This window comes from Ziziphus jujuba, chromosome 11, assembly GCF_031755915.1.
Source record: "Ziziphus jujuba cultivar Dongzao chromosome 11, ASM3175591v1".
NCBI classification, from domain to species: Eukaryota; Viridiplantae; Streptophyta; class Magnoliopsida; order Rosales; family Rhamnaceae; genus Ziziphus; species Ziziphus jujuba.
The window spans coordinates 28,568,462-28,591,671 of NC_083389.1; the positions used below are offsets into that span (position 1 = coordinate 28,568,462).

General features: G+C 31.0%; 1 protein-coding gene across 1 annotated transcript; it reads right to left on the reverse strand.

The window, feature by feature from the left end:
* Positions 1-19,427: 19,427 nt before the first annotated feature.
* On the reverse strand, positions 19,428-22,508 carry LOC107418331 (receptor-like protein 48). Its single transcript, XM_060812956.1, has 4 exons — positions 22,400-22,508; positions 21,495-21,854; positions 20,356-21,003; positions 19,428-20,251 (listed from the first exon to the last, which is right to left on the reverse strand). Exons 1-4 carry the CDS (start codon positions 22,506-22,508, stop codon positions 19,428-19,430), a joined length of 1,941 nt encoding a protein of 646 aa, XP_060668939.1.
* Positions 22,509-23,210: the final 702 nt, after the last annotated feature.

Below are 23,210 nucleotides of genomic sequence, written 5' to 3' on the forward strand. Positions count from 1 at the left end.
TTCAACTTTAGAAGTACAGGAATTCCCCATGAAAAGTTGTTTATCATCATGGTTTGGAATTTGATAAGTGGTGAACATATTCTTGTCATAATTTATATGACGAGTAGCTTCAATATCTGACCACCATGACCTCAGGCACCCTACCAAGTTTGATTTAGAAACAACAGCAGATAGATTTCATTAACATCGTTGGAAAGTTTTCCAATTTCAGTGACATTGGCATGAATGGTCTTCCTTTTTTTTGTTCTCTTGGCCTTTATGGTTACAACAATCCTTACCACAATGCCCTAGTTTGTCACATACACAACATTTGCCATTGAATCTTTTAAATCCATCACCATTTGACCTTCCATTGGAATTTTGATTTTCACATTTCCTTTCCTTGTTCTTGTTGGTCTCAAGCCCTTGTTCCACTACATTTGCCTTAATTACCATTGGATTTATACTTTTATTTTCAAAAATTCAATTATATTTTTCTATTCTTAATCTCACAATTAAGTCTTCAAGCCTCATCTCTTTACGTCCATGTTTTAAATAATTTTTGAAATCCTTCCAAGATAGTGGCAATTTTTCAAATACCATAGCCACTTGGAAAGACTCACCAATTTCCATTTTTTTAGCATGTATTTCATTAAAAATGAGTTGGAGCTCTTGGACTTGATTTATGACACTCTTGAAATTTTAGAAATTCAATTATCTTTTTCTATTCTCAATCTCACAATTAACTCCTCAAGCCCCCTGTTTATGTCTATGTTTTAAATAATTTTTGAAATCCTTCCAAGATGGTGGCTATTTTTCAATTACCATAGACACTTGGAAAGACTCACCAGTTTCCATTTTTTTCATCATGTATTTCATGAAAAATGAGTTGGAGCTCTTAAACTTGATTTATGATACTCCTTCAATCAACAATTTTAAAATCCAAAAATTTACCAACAATGAATTTCTTAATGCTGCATCTTCTGTTTTATATTTTTTCTTCAAACATTACCATAAATCTTTTACAGTTTTAACATTACTATATACATTATATAGTGTGTCACTTAAATTATTGAGAATATAAGTTTTATATAGAAAGTTCGAATGGTGCCATGCACCACAACTGCTACCATTTGAGCATTAGTCTCATTTTCATTAAGAACGAGAGCAACTTCGGTGAAAAATTTAGCTAAGTTCAAATTAGTAAGATAAAATAATATTTTTTGTTACCATTTTTTAAAATCAGAACCACTAAATTTGTTTGGTTTCTTAGCATGACCCAAAGATATAGGCAAAGTAGTAGCAAGTAAAGACGCACTAGATGCCAATTCTATAATATATATATATATATATGTCAGGAACGGTCCAAAATTCCTCATCAAAACCCTCGATAAGCACTGATCCCATGGAAACCCTACCGGACCCTCCAATGGAAAATCCGTCAGCATCTCCCCTAAGGGTTAAACTTACCATAAAATTTCACACACAGAAAATACATTTTTAACAATATCTCATTATTCCTCCCACCTTACTACAATTTACTTCCACAAGTTGCAGCACTTCAATAAATAAAAGGGAATTGGTGCACCATTAAATAAATACATCCAACATAGTATACAGAGCAGCAAAGGTTTACAAATAAACAAATAAATATGGAATTTAATACAACAAATGATAGAAAGAAATATTACAAGATAGGAAGGAAAAGAAATAAAGAACTCCTTGGAACTCAGCAGCAAACTAAAACATCGAGCTCGGTTCGGTCGATCACATCTACTAACCTAGATCTAAAAGAACGAATTAAAAACGTGAGATGCTAATCATCTCCGTGAGTGACCCAATCTAATATACAATAATAATGATAGTATAACACTAAAATAAACTTAATCAATTAATAATAAATAAGTAAATAAATAAATAAATATTAAGCATTTGAAAGTAATATTTTTCTCTCAAAACTCTCACCATTACATTCAATTGGAAATATTCCCCTTTTAAAATATTTCACAAAACCTACTATCTATATACCCCAAAAATCAAGAAATAATTAATTAAATAGATTGCAAATAAAATACAATTATTTAAAGATCTAAACTTATAATGAAAACTAAAATTAATTTCAATAACAATTATTAAATTGTAACACATTGTCATAAATAGAATAAAACAAATTACAATAAAATTCTTATTAAAATAATCCAGGAAACATTTAAATAATTAATTAGTAAAAGGAATATTTAAATCAACTCAAAATATCCATTTAAAATAAATGGTAAAAACATAATAAAATATGATATAATTTATTTTAAAACACCAAATCAATTTAAATGAAAAACCAAGGCAAAATACATTTTAAATACGATTTAAAAGTAATTTGTCTTGAAAATCATATCGAGAATATCTGTATGGGTGCGTCTAAAACCAATAAAATCACACACACACACACACATATATATATATATATATATATAAACCATTTCAAATTTTTATAAAATAGGGCTAACATCCATTAATTTCAATTCATCAATTAATACATCATTTCAAAATCCAACGGTATCTATATGTATATATATATATATATATCCGCTCAAAATAATATTTAAGTCCCATGAAATTTATAAATTCTTGAAACCATGCAAACAAATTTATTAAGCATCAAATTTCCAAAATTTTCCCAACAATAGTTTAATAAAGATAAATTTCCTAATTTCCTCAAAAATCAAAATATAATTAAATTTGATAATTCATCAATATATAATACATTTAAAATAAATAATTTCATTCAAATCCATACAATCAATCCATACCAAAATTAATATTAAATCACATAAATTCATACATTATTAAAATCATGTAATTACCTTTATCGTATATCACAACTTCAATAATAAACATAACAATAATTAATAAAAATTTAAATTCACAATTCCTTAAATTCGCAAATATATTTTTGGCACCAAAATATATATTAAAAATAAGATAGAAATTCTCTTAATATCAAATACATAACATAAATTTCTCAAATATTTAATTATGAAATATCTCAACAATAAAATCTAATAATTATTAATAAAATTCCAAACCCATAAAATTCTTAAAATCAAAATATTTCTTAATGCACAAATATTTTTAATTCAATCAATTTAGCATCAAAATTTCAAATATAATTTTACTAAATATTTAACACATAAAATATTAAATCCAAACATTTAATTATCACAAAATACATATAATTAAACACCCGAAAATAACATTGAATGTGGATCACTTACCTCGAGCACGCAATTCAATCAAGATTCTCCATAGAATCAATTCCACAATTCACACATGCACCTAAAATATCAACAATACACAAAACCAATTAAATTACCATTTTAGTCGGGTAAATTATACATGCTTACCGGAAGGATTTAACAACATTAACTAAAATTTGCAAATAATATATCAAATCAAAGCTTACGATGCGAGGATCACGGATTGGGTCTTACCTCTCGGAGATTGAACCCGTCGTGGCCGAAATCTCGTTGGAAAAGTCTCGGAATTGATATCCTCAAATCTCACAAACCATCAAGAATTGGGGGGAAATGACCACGGACTTGGGTTCAAGGAGGTCAAATTGGGGGAAGAGGGTAGGAGGTGTTGTCGAAAACGCATCGGATGTGGGTTTTACAGCGAGCCACCACGGCCACAGGAATCCGCCATTTCCGGTGGCGCTTCGGGTGGCCATTGGCAATGAAAATTTGTGGGGAGGTAGATCTGGTGGTGGGTAATCCAATGGGACCGACGATGAGCCAAACAGAGGTTTGGTTTGGGAGAAATCAGCCGGAGAAGGAAATCGGGCTGTTGCCCAAAAAACCTCCAATATGGGCGTTATGAAATTTTGGTGCATCGGTGGTGGCCGATCCTTCCCCCTCTTTTTCTCTCTCTTTCTCTCTCCTCCCCTCTTCTCACCTAGTGAAAATGCCTCCTATGGGTGCACTGTTCACTCACGGGTTGACTGGATTTTTGACACGTGGCATTACTGTTCATACACACTCACAGGTTGATGAATAGTAATTGTTGTCTTGGAAAAACTTCACAGGTCCGTAACTTTCAAATCAGATGTCCAAATTAGGTGTGCCACTAGTCTATGAACTCGTATCGATGAGTACTTCTCAACCATTCATGAGTCAAAGCTCAATTTTTACAAAATAAAAAATCAACTCGGGCACCCTCAGACAGTTTGGACCTCAACTTGTTTTGATCATAACTTCCAAACGGTAGCTCCGTTTTTTATGTGCTACTAGTCTACAAACTCGAGTTGATGCCTCGTTCGCAACGGTGCCTCGATCAACATAGAATTATGATGCTAACCCACCCGAGCTCACACCACCGACAACTCGCTGGGGTACTGATCCGATACGGATGAAGACTGGACCGATCACTAGGGCTCAAGCTAAGAGGTTTAAGGACTTGTCCATACCTGAAGATAAAAGATCTGTTTTAAGTATCCAAGTGGTGGAAGCTAATACATCGAATACCCATACATCGGACATTTTATATCGAACACCCTTGCCTAGGATATCGGAGCCTTGCCTCGGACATCTGGTCTCGGACTTTGAACATCGGATGTAACTTAGCTCGGACAGACATCAGTTAGCTTGGCCAGACACAAGTTAGCTCGGACAGACATCAGTTAGCTCGGATAGGCTATAAGTTAGCTCGGACATCAGGCGGACATAAGTTAGCTCGGTTGAAGATATAATTCAGCCTGGATGTCAAAGTCAACTCGTTACCTAATTTGCGATTGACTTTATTTCTTTTTGGGTTTTTATTTATTTATTTTCTGGACAAATAACTTTAGGAAGGTTTTTATTTTATTGTAAATTAATTAATTCCTAATTTAATATAAAGGAATTAATTAATCAAACTTAGATTAGGAAAGGAAGTATAGTTGCGGCCAACTAGGTTTCTTTATGTGTGTGGCCGGGTTTTACCTAGGTTTTTTTTTTTTTAAGGGTTTATTTTGTTTCTTTCAAAGCCTATTTAAAGGCTTATTTTTTCAATATGAAGACAACTTTGATTTGATTGAGAAAATACTTGTGAGATTAATTATCTCTTTGTTCTTTGAAAACACCTAAAACACCATTAGAGAATTGGTTGTTTTAGCTTGACTTATCAATAGGTTTTCCATCCCCTATTGTGGCGTCTACATTATACCAAGGTTTCTAACCATAGGTTGGTTAGGGGTTGAGGTCCATTCTATTAGAACTTGAACTTAATTAAAGATCCGGGCTAATATAATACGGGTTTAGGAGCAGGTCGTCCTATGTTCGTATCAAATTATTTCCGAATTAAAAAGTCAAAGTTTGATCCTTATCGGTCAACGACGGTCAAACCGGATCAACATCAGTCAACTTGAGAAATTTCTGGTGTATTTCAGGACAGGGTGTTACATATTTCTTAAAGTAAACAAATAATTTTGTCTATGAAACAAAATTAAAATTATGCAAACAGTGCATAAACGAATGTACAAATGTAAATATTTGATAAATCTAAGATGCAAGTACAAAAATATTTAATTTCCACTATATTACTTATTGTAACATATGTAGATATACTCTATATATAAAATATAATAATCATTTGGGTAAATATTAAGTGAAATATATAGACATATAATAAAAACTGAAGTAGTTATATATTAAATATTATTTAATAACTACACAAATTCAAAATATATATATCTCTATATATGTGTGTAAAAACCGAAAAAAAAAAAACACACACACACACACACAAACCAGTGAAATAGAAATGGCATGTAGGAATTATAATAAGAACACAATTGTATGTATATTATTGTGTCAAATAATATAATGTATATATAAATATAACAACGAAATGATGAAGAAGATAGATATGTAAATATGGATATAAAGTTTGAAAACTAGAGAAACGTATATATAAACCAAGTAGAATTATGAGAACTCAACGTTTTGGAAGAGACTATTTATCAAATTTATTTATTAATATACATATCGTATTAAGATTGTTAGGAAATTAACTAACATAGGAAAAACAAAACTTATAGATATATATATATATATATCCACAAAATAAATATAAATATGATATATTTATGTATATTTATATATCGAATAATTAGAACAATTATTATGAGATAAGGAAGACGAACTCACATGCATTGTGTTAGAATTAAAATTCCTAAAAATTTGATCGTTATATATTCATCAAGGCAAAAGTTGAACTATTTTTTTTTTAAACAATATTCACTCCGCTATGGTACTCATATTTTTACAGTGATAATCATTTGGGTACAAAGATCGCGTTTTTGAATATTAGCACTCTAGATTCAATGACCAAGTAACGCAAGTAAAGTTTTGAATTTTCTCTATACGCACACTTGTTTAATTGTTTTCAATCCCTTCAACAATAATATTATATGGTATTTATAGACTTCTAAGGATATCATGAAGGGATATAATGATTCAGAAGAAGATATGACAGATAGATACAATGATTTAAAGGAAGGCACAATGATTTTCAAAAGACACATTAATTGAGAATATACAACTATTAATAATGAATCATTGTAAGTTGTAACTTTCCATCAACAGTCATAATGATCCAGAAACAATTTTTTATTTATTATAAATTTCTAACATCAACTTTAACATATTCAAACACCCATTGTTCCTCAATGTGTCAAGCTCTCCTAAGGCCCTAGAAGCACGATAAAATTAAGCAAGACATGAAGAAACCTCATTGATTGACCAATTGGAGAGTCCATTGATGAGCAATGTGGCGAGTCCTTTTGTCAGCATTGAGTTAGATTCAACCTCTGCATATTAAAATCGAGATAGGCACTAGCCTAGACTTGAGAGACACAACCTTTGAGCTTGTTCTGCTTGGTTTTGAGTTGAAAATTAAGGTTCCTAAGGTTCTTGCAGTAGAACAAAATCTGCTCCTAAGCAATTCTGAACCCAAATTGCTTATTAGATTGTTGGATACTTTGTGAATGTTTTGATTTTAGTTATTTCCAAAGTTAGGTTAACTTGAATGTTTGTTGCATGGGGATTTGACACATCATTCTTGGATGCTCTGTTTCATAAAGTACAAAAGGTTGATTCTCATCTTATATGAAAGTTTTTGCTTCTTACCATTCCTTATAACAGTTTTTCTTCAATTAAGTTAGTTATGGTTCAAGTTCTCTAGATATAAGATTCAAAGCTAATTTCTTTTCTTTGATCATGTGAGTGGCACATAATCAATTTTTGATAGAATCCGTAAAAAATTAATAGACTTGGTAATCGAGGGTATTAGAAGTCAAAATTTTTTTGACAGTCCCTCTAGTGGATACTCTATAAAAATAGAATGTACTAAAGTACATTATGGCCTTCTTATTTTATAGCCCATATTTATACTTACTATTTGCTATTTTCTTAGTAAATTGCATTTAGTTAGAATAAATTTCTATTAATTTTATAATTTTCTCATTTTTATGTAAAAAGACTAAAAGATGGCACTACAACAGATTTCTTTTTTACCGACAAAAAAATATTTTTGAAGAAAAGTATTAAATTTGTCGGTAAATCATTTAAAAAAAAACACATAAAATATCAAAAATTGTAATTTAAGATAGAAATGATACTATACGTATGCTAGTTCAATTTTATTTATATCTTACAAATTCTAAACACTATTTTAATTATTAATAATAATACTATATATGTATATATATAGTTACATATAATTATAATAGCTAAACAGTCCATTTAATTTTTTTAACATGAAATACAAAACAAAGATGAAAAAATTAAATATGTGTGATTTTCCCCCAAAAAAAAACATTTTTAAAAATAAAAAACCACAACCTTTGCCATCAAATTGTGCAAATTTCATTGGCAAAAGTACCCTTTGCTGAGGAAATTTCCAATTTGCCAGCCAATATTTATTCCATTACGAAAATAATAAAGTACAAAGAATGTAATAAATTAATTGTCAGTTAAGATAGAAAGTAATTTATATGTGTGTTGATTCAATTTAATTTATATCTTAGGAATTTTAAAATAATATTACTATTAGTAATAATAATAATACTCTATATATATATAGTTATATATAATTATAATATTATTTGGTAAGCAATGCATCTAATTTTTTTTAACATAAAAATTTTACATCAAATGTCATAAAAACCTAAAACACAGATGAAATAATTAAATATTAGGAATTTTTTCCAAAAACATAATTTTAAAAATAAAAAACCCGCAACTTTGTCAAGGAAATTTTCAATTTTACTGGTCAATTTTTATTTCATTACCCCAAAAAAAAAGAAAAAAAAAAAAGGTACCTAGAATGTAATAAATTAATTGTAAGTTAAGACAAAAAACAGCTTACATGCGTACTCGTTTAGTAAAATATCTCTTACAAGTTTAAAAGTAATATTACTACTAATAATAATACTATATATGTATAATATATATAATTATAATAATAACTATTATTTAGTGCATTTAAGAGTTTTTTTTTTTAATATAACAAATGAAAAATTGAAAAATTAAATATGTGAGATTTTTTCCCATACCGTACAACTTTAGAAATAAACAAAGCCATGCGTGTACATATGAAATTTTGTCGGTAAATTATTTATTATTTTTTTACCTCCTTACCAAAATAAAGTATATAGATTCACTATATATAATAATAATAATAATAACAATAGTAATAATAATAATAATAAGTGGACGCGAGAATTTACTTATTACCGATAATATTTAAGGTCATCGCTAAAAGGTATAACTTTTGCCAACTAATTTCAATTTGGCTGGTAAATTGTTTACTTTGCAGACAATATTTAACCTTGTCAATAAATGTTCTAACTTTTGCCAATGAAACTTGATTTCGTTGTGAAATAGTAATCTTTTGCTGACAATAGCTATATGCTATCGGTAAAAGTTTATACAATAGAATCAAAATTGTGCTTTCGTCGTTAAAAGTGTGTCATTTACTGATGACTTGTATTTTTTGTCGCCAAAAGTTTAATTTTTAACGAGAAAAATTCTTCTAGCCTTTAAATGTACTCTTTCGCGACAATATATTTTTTGGTTGGTAAAAATTTCATTGGTAAAAGACAATTTTATTGTAGTGTGGAGTTTTATGCTAAAATGGATTCTTTTTAGAAGACATATGAAAAGATACAATTTATGAAACTTTAGCAAAGCCAAGTTGGTGAATATCTATTCCTAATGTGATTTTTAAAAGTTTGGTGAATTATTTCAAAGTTCTGACAATTTATATCTCTATCCTATCAAAGACGCTTGATTTTTGTGCAGCAATTGCTATTTTAATTATATATGGAGCTACCAATAGAATTTTTTAATGATCTCTCAAGTTAGGTTGCAATGTTGTATTTTTTAAGACTTGGAGGAATTTGAAGTTGTATTAGATTAAAGTATGTACTCAAGAATCCAGAAGGCCTAGGGACAAGGTGATATGCTTCCAGAGCTTAAACATGGATAAGGAATTCATCCCAAGTGTTTAATCAAAGAGATAGATTTGGGCACCCATAAGGGACATGTGCCAGCCGTTGGCATAGCCCAGTCACTAATGAGCTCGGCCACCAAATTTTGTGGCCAGCGACGTGCCCTGATCAGGTGGTGGATGCCGATGGCGGTCATTTCTCTTTCTTTAGAAAATCAACCTTGCTCCGACGTGCCTAGGCCACAGTGCCCCCACCGTCTGGCAACCCATCACATAAGCTTCATTGAGGTGTACTCCAATTGCCGAGGAAGCCATCGACACACCTCAAAACTTTACGAATTTAGTATGCATGTATAATCCTGTTTGTATTTTATCAAATTTGAATATTTATAATATTGTAAATTTTATAGTTTTTAGATGCACCATATAGTATTGGTGTTCTGTACTATATTATTGATTAGCATACAAGTATGTATGGTCATCCTGTAGGAGCCATGGATATAAGGGTTGGCAGGATGATTGTTTATTATATTATGACTATCCTGTGGATGCCATGGATATGAGGGTTGGCAAGTATATTTGCATAGTGAGCATCGGTCATACCCCTCTTTTGCGGTAGGATGGTTGTTTACTATGTTATGGATCAAAACGCAAGTTATACTCATGGTCATCCCTTGTGAGCTGTGGTGAGAGAGGGTAGGTAGGTATAATGCAGAGTGAGCACCATCCATCTCCTCCTAGGCCGCAAGATGGTGTCATTACGGATTAGCGTGCATATATATGTATATATATGGCCATCATGTGAGAGCTATGGGCCTGAGATATGGCAAGTATAGTGCATGGTGAGCATCAGCCACCCTTCTCGCGGTGGAAGGACGACTGTTTAGCCATGGCAAGCTATTAGCAATCAGTTCTCTTTTTAACCTCCCTATCAGGTAGTGCTCGAGACACTAGGTATTGTCTAGCACCACTGCTATATCGTATGGTGCATCAAGTATCTTTTTCATACATATGTATACATATATATATATATATATATTATGTTATGTATATATTATGTTATGTTTGTATGTACCATACTGAACAGGGGCAACGATCCGATCAATCCATGAATAGCTTAGGCTCGTATTTCTGCTGCCTATGAGTTCAATAGTCAACTACCCCAGACTGTATTTGTAGCAATGTTATATGGCATTGTACGTACCTCCGCTACGAGTGTGCATATTTTATAGTATATTTATAATTTTAAAATTTTATTTTAGTTTATTTTATCTTATCTTATCTATTCATGATTATGATTTTCTAGTATTATTATTATTCTTGATAATTGTTAAAGGATTATTATTATTTGTCATTAACTATTTATTATTATTATTATTATTTTATTGTTATTATATTATTATTGTTATTGTTATTATTATTATTATTATTATTATTTATCGTTAATATTGTTGTTAATTATTATCCTAGTTGTTATTATTAATTATTGTGATTATTATTATTATTGTTATTAATATTGTTATTTTTATTATTATTTATTTATTTATTATTATTATCATTATTATTTATCATTATTCTTATTATTATTATCATCATCATCATTATTGCAAATTATTATTGTATTAATTATTATTATTTATTATCATTATTTTTATTGTTATTGTTATTGTTATCATTATTATTATTATACGGTAGCCTTCGAATAAGTATCGCAGCCTTCGGTCAAGTAACACAGTCCTCGAACAAGTATTCTAGCCTTCGAACAAATATTGACAGGACCCATCCAAAATTCCTTACTGGAACCCTAGACAAGCCATGATCCCAGAGAAACCCTACCGGACCCTTCAATATAAAATCCGGCAGCATCTCCCCTAAACATTGGACTTACCACAAAATTCCCTACACAGAAAAAAGCATTTCTATATGCACCACCTTATTCCTCTCGCCTTACTACAATTTATTTCCACAAGTTGCAGCAATTCAATAAAGAACAGGAAATCAGTGCACAATTAAATTAAATAAATAAATGTCCAAAACAGTATACAGAGCTTTATAAAGATACAACTAAGTATAAAACTTAATACAACAAAAGATAAAAGAAACAATACAAGATAGAGAGGAAAAGAAGGGAAGGCTCCTTGGACTTTCATCAATGGACAAAAACATCGGCTCGCCTCTGGACGATCAATGTCTACTAACCTAAGCCTAGGGGAAGGGATTTGAAAAAAAAAAAAAAAAAATTGAGATGCTAATCATCTCAGTGAGTGACCCAATCTATTGTACAACGAAAATAATAATAAATACCAATAAAATAAACTTGATAAATTAATAATAAATAAGTAATTTAATAGTAATAAAATAACAATAAAATAAACTTAATTAATTAATAATAAATAGGTAAACAAATAAGTAAACACTAAGCATTTGAAAGTAATATTTTCTCTCAAAACTTTAACAATTCACTCCGTTAGAAAGGTTCCTCTTTTAAAACATTTTTCACAAAATCCAATATTTTATGCCCCAAAATCTAGAAAATAATTAGTCAAATAAATTGTGAATAAAACACAATAAATTAAAGATCCAAAATTTATAATGGAAATAATAATAATAGAAATAAAAATAATTTTATAACAGTTACTAAATGGTAAATAAAATATCATAAACAAATAATACAAAAAACACAATAAAATTCATATTAAAATAATCCTAGAAATATTTAAATAAATAGAATAAATCAATTAATTACTAAAAGAAATAATTAAAACAATCTAAAATATCTATTTAAAATATATGGTAAAAATAAAATAAAATAAAATATGATAGAATTTATTTTAAAAAACCAATCAATTTAAATAATAAAATCAAAGCAAATACCCTTTAAACATTAATGAAATTAGGTAATAAATCATGATAACATTTTCATAAAATTTGTGTAAAATAAAAGTAGGTAATAAATCATGATAACATTTTCATAAAATTTGTGTAAAACTTTAAAGTTAAATAAATAATAAAATACTATTAAATACATTTTAACTTAAATAAAAATTTAAAATATTTTATATTTTAAAATCATGTCACGAAAACCATTTGATGCATCAACTATATACTAGTGGCGCCCAACGGTACTTAGCGTCCCAAGCACCGCTTAACAGGGAGGTTAAAAGAGATAAACCGGCATACGGTCGCATGGCGTCCTATCGCGCCATTGCTAATAGGTGTCTTGGCCACCGCCGGGGGGGGGGGGGGGTTAAGGCCAATATCAACTTACCTACCTTCAGTCCGATGGCAATCACAAAACAACCCCATAAATAACCTACGCGCTAATCACATCCACCTGCGCGCTAACCATTTCCACATGCATGCTAATCGTATCACATATACATTACAGAACACCGGTACTGTATGGTGCATCTAAAAACTCTTAAATCATAAAAATCGATATTTAAGTAAAATACTATCGGGTTTATTTTATCCATTTAAACCGAAAATATTCCATATTCTCTTTTAAATTATCGTCACAAATTCATCAATGTAAATCCATTGGTTTGAATCCATCAATTTTATCACAATGAAACCAAAACCATAATATTTAATGCATAAATTCATTTTTTAATCATAATACTTTAAAACAATATTCTCCTCAATTCCATAAAAATCAATTTAGTCAAAACAACATTACAACCACATAAAGTCCATATATAATTAAATTCATACAATTATGCACAATAAATTTAATAATAAACATAACAATAATTAAAAGAATTTGAAACTACAATTCCTTTAAATTCCCAAATATATTTTTGGTACCAAAATATATATTAAAAATTATCATAAACTGGCAATATAATTTTAGATGGAAAATTATCTTAAATATCAAAGACGTAAACATATTTTTCAAATATTCAATTATGCAATATTCCTACAATAAAATTTAATAATTATTAGCAAAATCTCAAATCCATAAAATTCTTAAAATCAAAACATTTCTTAATGCACAAATATTTTAATTTCATCCAATTTTGGCATCAAAACTCCAATTATAAATTTACTAAATATTCAACACATAAAATATCATTTCCAAATATTCAATTAACATTAAATATTCATAATTTAACTCCCGAAAATAATTTGAAGGTGGGTCACTCACCTCGAGCACGCAATTCAATTAAGATCTTTCACGAGATCGATGCCACAATTCACAAACAATATACCAAAATCAAAGCTTACAACACAAGGATTAAGAATCGAGTCTCACCTTCCGAAGATCGGACCCATCGTGGCCGGAATCTCATCGGAAAGCTCTCAGATTTAATGTATTTGAATCTCATAAACCGTCGCAAATTGAAGGAAACCGACCTCGAATTTAGATTAAAAGAGATCGAATTAGTGCGGAGGGGTAGGTGTGATCATCGGGAACTCACCGGAATGGTATTTTTCAGCTAGCAGCCCTGCCCCACCGGAAAAGCAATCGCCGGCGACGCATCCGGAAGCCAATGGCCATGAAAATATGCGGGGAGGTAGATCGGAGGATAGGTAAGCCAATGGGACCGACGGTGAGGCAAATGAAGGTCTGGTTTGGGAGAAATTGGCGGAGAAAGAAAACAGGCCATGACAACGCCTCGATCTGGGCACGTGGATGCCCGGTTGGCCATGAAATTTAGCTGGCAGGCCGAAAATGGGAGGGTGATGATGGGTAGCTGGCACATGCAAGGGTTTGATGGTTGGAAATTGGGCAACGGACACTGGCCAGTTGTGCCTTTCATCTCCCTTTCTTTCCTCTTTCTCTCTCTTCCCTCCCATGCCCCACACACCTGTTTTGGCCAATTAAAACAACACCCATGGGTGCCACTGTGCACTCATGGGCTGGCCCAGATTTTAACACATGGTGAAATTGTTCACACACTCACACAGATTGATAAATAGTTAACGTTATCTCAAAAGAAATTCATGGGTCCATAACTTTCAAACCACATATCCAAATCGGGCATGCAGCTAATCTATGAACTCGTATCAATGAGTACTTCACAACCATACATGAGTCAAAGCTCAATTTTACAAGAATAAAAAGTCAAATTCGACACCCTGGGTGATGAGAATCCGTCTGTACCCGCACAACCAACAACCCACTGAGGTGCAGATCCAATATAGTTGAAGACCAGGCCAATCACTAGGGCTCAAGGCAAGAGATTTAAGGAAAACATGACTGTCTTCTATAAGGATTTATCAACTCTCAAAAGGGCTTGTCAATACCCAATGATTCAAAACTTATTTTAAGCATTCCAAGTAGTGGAGGCCGATATGGACCTTGGGTAGCTATTTTAGTGCATTTATGGACTCCGGGCAGTAAGGAATGGGCTCAACACCTCTTGAAATCAATTGATATCATTAAGAGGTCATGGAATCAAGTCAAGACAGAACTAAGAGCAATCAAAGAAGCCATTTGCACATGGGAGGAGTTTTTGGCCGAAATTGCTGTATTTGCTAATGGCATTGCTGTGTTTTGCTGATTGGCATTTTCTCTTTGTTCCAATCAAAGGCAACGTATGGGAGTCATAAATAATCCTATTTGGAATCCTACATAGCATATTGGATCTAGTTTGGAGCCTTTACAAGCTGGAAATTGATCAAAGCTAGTTTAGTAGTCAAACTAGTCAACTAGTTTTCTAATTTGAATTTGACTTTTTATTTTAGAAAATTAGTCTTTTATTTGGTTTTTATTTGTTTATTTGCTGGACAAATCAACTTAGGAAAGTTATTATTTAATTGTAAATTAATTAATTTCTAATTCAAAATAAGGGAATTAATTAATCCAAATTAGTTTAGGAAAGCATGAAAAATTCAGCCACACTTGTTTCCTAATTCCTCTTGGCCGAATTTTACTTAGCAAATTAGGGTTTTTTCTTTTGTGACTTTAGCCTATTTAAGGGCTTATTTTTTAATGAGAACCGGCTTATATATTATTCAAAAAATTATTTGTGAGATAGAATTCTCTTTGTTCTCTTTGAACACCTAAAACACCATTAAATAGTGAGTATTTTAGTTTGACTTATCAATAGGACATCCATCACCTATTATGGCGTCTTCAATATACCAAGGTTTCTAGTCACAGGTTGATTAGGGTTTGAGGTGACCATAAGAACTTGAACTTAATTTTTCGATCTGGCCTAATATAATAGGGGTTTAGGCGCAAGTCGACCTAAATTTGTATCACTCAGATACTTCGGACCTCAACTTGTTTTGCTCATAACTTTCAAATCGTAGCTTCGTTTTTTACGTGCTACTAGTCTATGGACTCGGGTCGATGCATACTTCGCAACGATGGCTCGGTCAACCTAGAATTCTTGCTGGATCAAAAAATCAAAGTTTAACCCTTCTTACCCGGTCAACTTGAGAAATTTTCGGTGTACTTCAGGATGGGGTGTTACAAGTATTGCAAGCTTTGGGCAAGTATTGCAACTTCAGGGAGGTATGATGGACTTTGAACAAGTGTGGTAGCCCTTGAGCAAGTTATACTACTACTACTATTGTTAATATTACTATTATTGCTAGTTCATCACCATTTTTCTTGACATTTATGGATTTAATCTGTTCGTAAAACGATATTGAAATGCAGTACTGTATTAAGTGGGTGATGTAGGCAGACGTAAATATTTAAAGGTAATCACTGTTTATTAAATTATTTCTAGTATACATATTCTTATATTTTGTTATTGAAGTGCTGCCTATTATAGAAAATCTTGTAGTAAGTGGAGTAAGAAGTTGGTATGATATTGGAATATGTTTTTGTACAGGGAATTTTTGCAGTATGCTCAACCCTTAGGGAAAATACTGTTGGATTTTTTGTAAGACAATCTGATAAGGTTTCCCCTGAAATTAGGGCTTATCTAGGATTCTGATAAACGATACTGGATGGATCCTGATATTGGTGGACCTGTCACTCTTTGCCTACCTCCCATTAGAGTACACTTAACTACAAAATTCTTTCAAACCTTAAATAACCTTTTTGAAAAGGCATCGGTATTATGAAAGTAATTATCATTATATTTAAACCATCTCTCATTCCATACTCGAGTAATGTGAAACTGGACACTAGGTAATGTCTCTTGTATCTGCCCATACTGATCGTCACATGGTTGATATCTTACGATTATCTTGTTGGAGCCTAGAAAGCATTTAAATAATGTTAGCCAAAATAAAAACTAAGTAATATGTTTACCAAAAAAAAAAAAAAAAAAGCAATATCTCAGTATTATTTAGTTGGAGCCTAGCAAGCATTTAAATAATGTTGGCCAATATAAAACTAAGTAATATGTTTTTTTTTTTCTCACCAAATAAAGAGTAATATGTTTTTAAAACTAAATATTATATATTTCACTATACATACGTTTACCAATTTATGGATGATTTGTTTTAGGATTATTTTTTGGATCTATGATTAAAAATAATTTTTTTGGAAAGAATAAGTTCAGCTATGGATAAACATTAAAATTAAGTTAAACAAATTTAGATGAAGAATTATCGTATTTTTTTAAATTTTAAGGTTTTTATTTCTTAAAAAATTTTCTAGATAATATCTAATAAAATATTTTTAATGAGAAACTAAATAACATAATTTTTTTGATAAAATTGATATTATTTTAATCTTATTATTATCTATTAAAATTATTTTATTAAAAATTAGAATTTAAAAAAAAATTATTAGATATTAGAAATATCAACATTATATAATTTTTAAAAAAAGTTATTTTCATTTGGAGTTTTTTGATTTTTTAACCTTATTAGTATCTATTAAAATTCTATTAGACATTAGAATTTTTGAATTATTATTTATTCAAATTGATTTATAAGATATGTATATTTTTTAAGGGTCCCATTGATACTTTATATTTAAGTATTTTATATTTCAAAGGACTATATAAGTCTTTTTACAATGCCATGTGGGAAAGAGAAAGTTTTGCACAGATAAAAGTTAACAGGAGAGACCAATTTTGACATTTTTCAAACAAGCGGTATTGATTTCTAGTAACACGAAACCTCAATGGAGTCTGTTATAAATTCCTTAAATAAAACTAAGTAATATATCTTAAAAGTTTTTTTTTTTTTTTAATTCATGTAAAAAAATGTGTAAAGAGAAAATGTACCTGTCCTACTAATAACTCGCCCATAAAACTCGTTATTGGCTTCCAATAATTGTCGGTGGACATATGTGGCCCATTATTGATATCCATTTTTAACATGTGCTCTACTTTTGTTCATTACAGATTTTTAAGGAAAAGTCTGTCTAGACCGCATCATCAAAAAGCCCAACCCTCCTGTTTACTATCCTTGGTCATGAAATTCACTTTTTCTCTTTGTTTTTCTTTGTAGTATTTCCTTTTTTTTTTTTCTTTCTTTTTTTTTTTTTTTTTGTTTGTTTTTTTGTGAGGTTTGAACCCCGCTCATGGGCTGGGATGTTGGTGCCTCTAAGCATCAGGCCTACCACACGACCTCTATTTTTCTTTTTAGTTTTACAGTCGAGGTTTGCTATTCCTTACCATCCGCCTTTAGTGAAATTGCTATTGAAGTGAAAGAAAGAGGTCTATTCAATGAAGATAAATTGGTGTGCGATCATCATTTTAATGGGTCTACAGAGTTAAGAGTGCCTGTAATGTTTGCTAGGTTGGCTTTTCTATGATATGGTGGAGGAAATTTATTGGCTCAATTGAATAATCAAAGTACTTTCTTTTTTTTTTCGTTTTTTTCACAAATCGTTTACGAATAAAAAATACTCCATTAAAACTCTTCACGACGCTTTTGGATGAAACTAATAGTTATGAAAATTTTTTAAAAATTTCTTTTAAGTTAAAACACTTTTGGACATAGAAACATGTATTCGTTAAAATATTCTAAACATCTCTAAAGATATTTGATCATATACTTCTAAACATATAAAATGTTCAATCATATATTTTTGAATATATTTGAGATATTCATTTATGAAAACGTTCAATTTTATACTTCTGAATGCATTTGACATATTCAGTCACATACTTTTAAACACATTTGAGATATTTATATATAAAAACATGCGATCTCATACTTTTAAATATATTTAAAATGTTCAATAACATATTTATAAATGCATTTGAAATTTTCAATCCTATACTTTTGAATACAAATATGTTTAATTAGTAAATATCCTTAATAGTAATTTTGAATGGAATAAAAATATAAATTTGTGATTAATAAATGTTCTCGCTTTTTTCTTTTTTCTTTTTTGTTTACTTTATCAGTGCAAAATTTTAAGTTTTGGACATCAAATCTTCACAAACTACTTGGACCAACTCCTTAGCTAAGTTTTATTAGTATTTAGTTCTTTTTGTTCTCTTCTTTTTTTTTTTTTTTTTTTTTTTTTTTTTTTTCATTCAACTAGTTATTTAGAACTTTATATTTATTCGGTCACATGTGCAACATAGATACTATTTGTCCAATTTAATAAATTACTTAAATATTAAATATAATAGCTAGTTTGTCCCTTAGTTTAAAAGTCCTAATTGGTACAATAATTCAAACGGACATTTAAAATCCATTATTTTAACATGAAAGCACACCCATCATCTATATATAAAAGACATTGACATATTTAGTTATCAAACTGAAAGCTAGAGCAAGATACAAAGACAAAGACATTAAAATCAAACCATGCACCAAAAAAAAAAAAAAAAGAAAAAGAAAAAGAGCATGAAAACCAGTAAGAAGCATCAGCAAACGAAAACCAAGCTCTTTTCAGGCTAGAACCTTTCTTGTAGCATCCATCTAAATTTCTTCACAAACCTTGTCCATGCTCGATTCCTCCTTGTCACTGTGTCACCAAGAACACCTCCAACAACCAGTCCACTTAAAATTCCCACCCACACAAATTTTTGATCTAATTCAATTGGAGACTCTAACTCTTGGTCTTCAAATGTTGCATGTGTTGGTGGCTAGGCTTGCAAATTTTCACATTGGTTAAGTAAAGGCTTGCCACACAATCCGAGATTCCCTTCAAATAAACTGCTTTCAAAGGTATTAAACTGGGTTCCTTGAGGAATAGGCCCGATGAGATTGTTGTGAGAGACATTGAGGTATGCAAGGAATGCAAGCTGGTTCATCTGTTGAGGAATCTTCCCTGAGAGATTGTTATTAGAAAGGTCTAAGGATTCAAGCTCTTTTAAGTTTCCCAAAGATGTTGTGATGGGACCTGTGAGCATGTTGTTGGAAAGGTTGAGTGAACAAAGTGCAGTTAGGTTCCCAACTAATTCAGGAATTTCTCCTTCAAATTTGTTGCTTGAGAGATCGATGAAAGCAAAGTTATTTTGGATGGTTGTATGTGTTTCTCTCCCTTTCAAGGTTACTTCGACCCAATACCAAATAAGGATGTAGACTCCACGATCTTTAGTCACATTATAACTCGTTATGAAATTCATGTATGAACGAATTTTACTAGCCACGTCAGTATCTTTCATGGAATTCAAACTAGAGATGTATTCAGATGGCAGTTCACCTACGAAATTGTTGAAAGATAGATCCATCACTTGCAACTTCGTAAACTCCAAATCCTTTTCAACTTTCCCAATTGCACCGTAGAACCCATTATGGCTCAATACCATAACTCTTAAATATGGAAGGGCCCCCAACCAAGATGGAAAAACATCAATCAATTGATTCTTTGAGACAACAAGACCTTCAAATTTCTTACAATTGGATAATGAGCGCGGTAACTGTCCTTGCAGCTTATTATCACTGAGATCAAGCAATGCCAAATTTCCTCCATTTTGCATATTTCAGGAATAATGCCGTGAAAAGAGTTTTTTCCTAAATTAATAACTGACAAGGAATGTGAAGGATTTTCAAAACATGCTGGAATTTCACCGCTCAAGTTGTTCCCAGACAAATCAAGGTAATCAAGAGAAGTCAGACTGCAATAATGTGGCAGAATTTCTCCACTTAGCATGTTTTTTGAGACATCGAATTCTTTGATCAATGGTGGAGGAATTGGAAGTGGCCCTCGTAGCATGTTTCCCGCTAGTGACAATGACTCTAGTTTACTTTGATTCCTAAGGAAATCTGGGAACTCAATTAAGTTGCAAGAAGACATGAGTAGAACCTTGAACTTTGGAAATGATGCATTCATGTTTCCTTTCTCAAATTGAAACGACGTGTCAATATTTTTTAAGTCAAGCATACTTAGACTTCTCATTTTAGAAAATACATCAAATTTGACCATCCCATGTCCTAAATTATCAACAACTAATGAAAGAAATTTAAGATTCATGAGTTTGGATAATGATTGAGGAGTTGTGCCATAAAATTCATTTTGATGTAGGAAAAGGATAACTAGCTGGGTAAGATTTCCAATCCAAGATAGAATTGGATCACTTTTCTGAATGTCATCAACTCCCAAATGTTTAAGACGGGTAAGGTTTTGAAGAGAAGACGGAACGTAACCACCTAAACTATTTTCTCTAAGATCTAGTTTGGTTAGTTCGGTGAGCTTACCCAGCGAAGATGGAATAGGTCCTGAAAAATGGCACCTATGAGCATTAAACTCGTCCAGTGAGTGGAGATTTTCGATTGAAGAAGGTAGACTACCGGAAAACCTTGTAATTGAAAGTACCAAACTCTTAAGAGGACTATTTTGGTGGAATTCAGGATTTATCCAGTGAGATTTTCATTGGATCTTACAACAAGAAATTGTAAATTTGGCAGTTGAAAAATTTCTGCAGGAAATTCACCATACAAGTCACAATTTTCTAAATTCAATGACACCAGCGAAGAGAATTTTTTTAGGAAAACAGGTACTGCAGATGATATATCAACCGAACCAAGATGAAGAAATTCCAACTTAGTTAGGTTAGATAGAATGGGATTTCTTAGTTTCAAAAACCTTTCTTCACTATCTCCAAAGAAATTGATAGACAGGTCAAGAGTTGCTAAATTTGACAGGTATGAAATTTCTATGGGAACTTGACCGAAGAAATTAGATAGAGAGAGATTAAGATAAGTTAGACCTGGAAACTGTCTGATAGCAGAAGGAATCTGAGAGTAATTGAAATCATTGTCAGCAAGGTTCAACCTCTTAAGATGGAGGAGGTTAAAAAGAGTGCTGTTGGAGTTGATAGAACCAAAGTGACAACGACTGCTAACATCAAGCCCAATCACATGTCCAGTTTCTTTGTCACATCGGATTCCATCCCACAAGCAGCAATTGCTGGCATTTTTATTCCACTGCAAGACCTTGGGATAAGCACCTTCATAAGAAGAAGTAAATTTGTCAACGACAAAGCTCTCCTTGAACTGCCACAACGCCCACTTCTCATCTTCCTGGCACGATGGCTGCTTATAAGAAGCAAAAGAGTAGTTATCAGAAACTACAATCTCACACAACAAAGAAATTTTCAAAAATAAATGTAACAACACTGTTAAGCACAACGGTATCCTCATTATATATGCTAGCTCTAAGATCTTTTTCTTCTGTCTTTTTTTTTTTTTTTTTTTTTTCGGTTCTTGCCTAATTTTCTGTTTTTTGAAGTACAACTGAAGATACCAAGCTTCTTCTTAAATAGTGAATAAAATGTGGATTATTAGCTTTGATAAACCCTGAACTATACGTATAATAGCACTTTGGTCCCTAAACAAATTTTTTTTTGGCACTTTGATATTAAAAATAGTTTTAAAGATCAAAGTAAACCAGGTAAACTTAGGTATCAAAATGTTAAAAACAAAGATTTAATGACCAGAATACGATTATGGATACAGTTCAAAAACAAATATATAAAGCTATAACCCTAAATGTTGTTAGCTAGCAAAAGCTTTCGTGAAGTTACTTTTTCAACTCTCTGTCCCTCGTGTCCTGGAGTAAAAGTCTGAGTCAATCGTGTGTCTTGAAGTACTAAGTTTAAGTCAAAAAAATTACTTTGCATAAACTGTATGATTTGAACAGATAAAGTAACAAGAGCCAAATTACACACAAAGACAGAGGAAAGATCTGTAGGGTATATGCTCCTCAGACAAAGTGGAGACATACTGAGAATGTCATATTAATTAAGGATTTAAAATAAAAATTTTAGTTGAATAAGTAACAAACCTTCCTAATTGTCAGCTTAATAAATTTGACATAAGATGGAAACTATGTTTCCAATAAATCAAAACTATATATATATATATTCAATTTTAATTCACCTTTTACAACTGTTTCACGTATATTTTCCCAAATTTAATAAACATAAAAAATACACATTTATTATATGTTTAGAACTTAAAAGCAAAAATTTACTTAATTGTTTTGTTTCAAAATTAGTTCTTCATTGTTTTGATTATTTAATTTAATTATGTTTATGCTATGTCAAGAAAACTGGAGCGCTATAGCTAATAATACTTCAAGGAAGTCAATAACAAGCTAATGAATCTCCCACAGCCCAGTTGACAATGTCCCATAGCTCAGTTCGCAGCCCACTTTTAATCTTTTAGGGTGTAATTTGTTATTATTATTATTATTATTATTATTTTTTATTGTAGTAGACAAAGTAGTCCGAGTACTGATGCTCAAGGACCAAAGTCTTTAAAACAAATATTCAAAAACCAAAGTGCAATTATGAATATGATTTATGCACTCATATTTAGAGCTAATGACCCTTAAATGTTAGCAAGCTATAGCTTCCATGAAGTTTACTTGAAAAAAAGTAATAATAATAATAAAGTTTACTTCAAGTCTTCGTCCATCATGA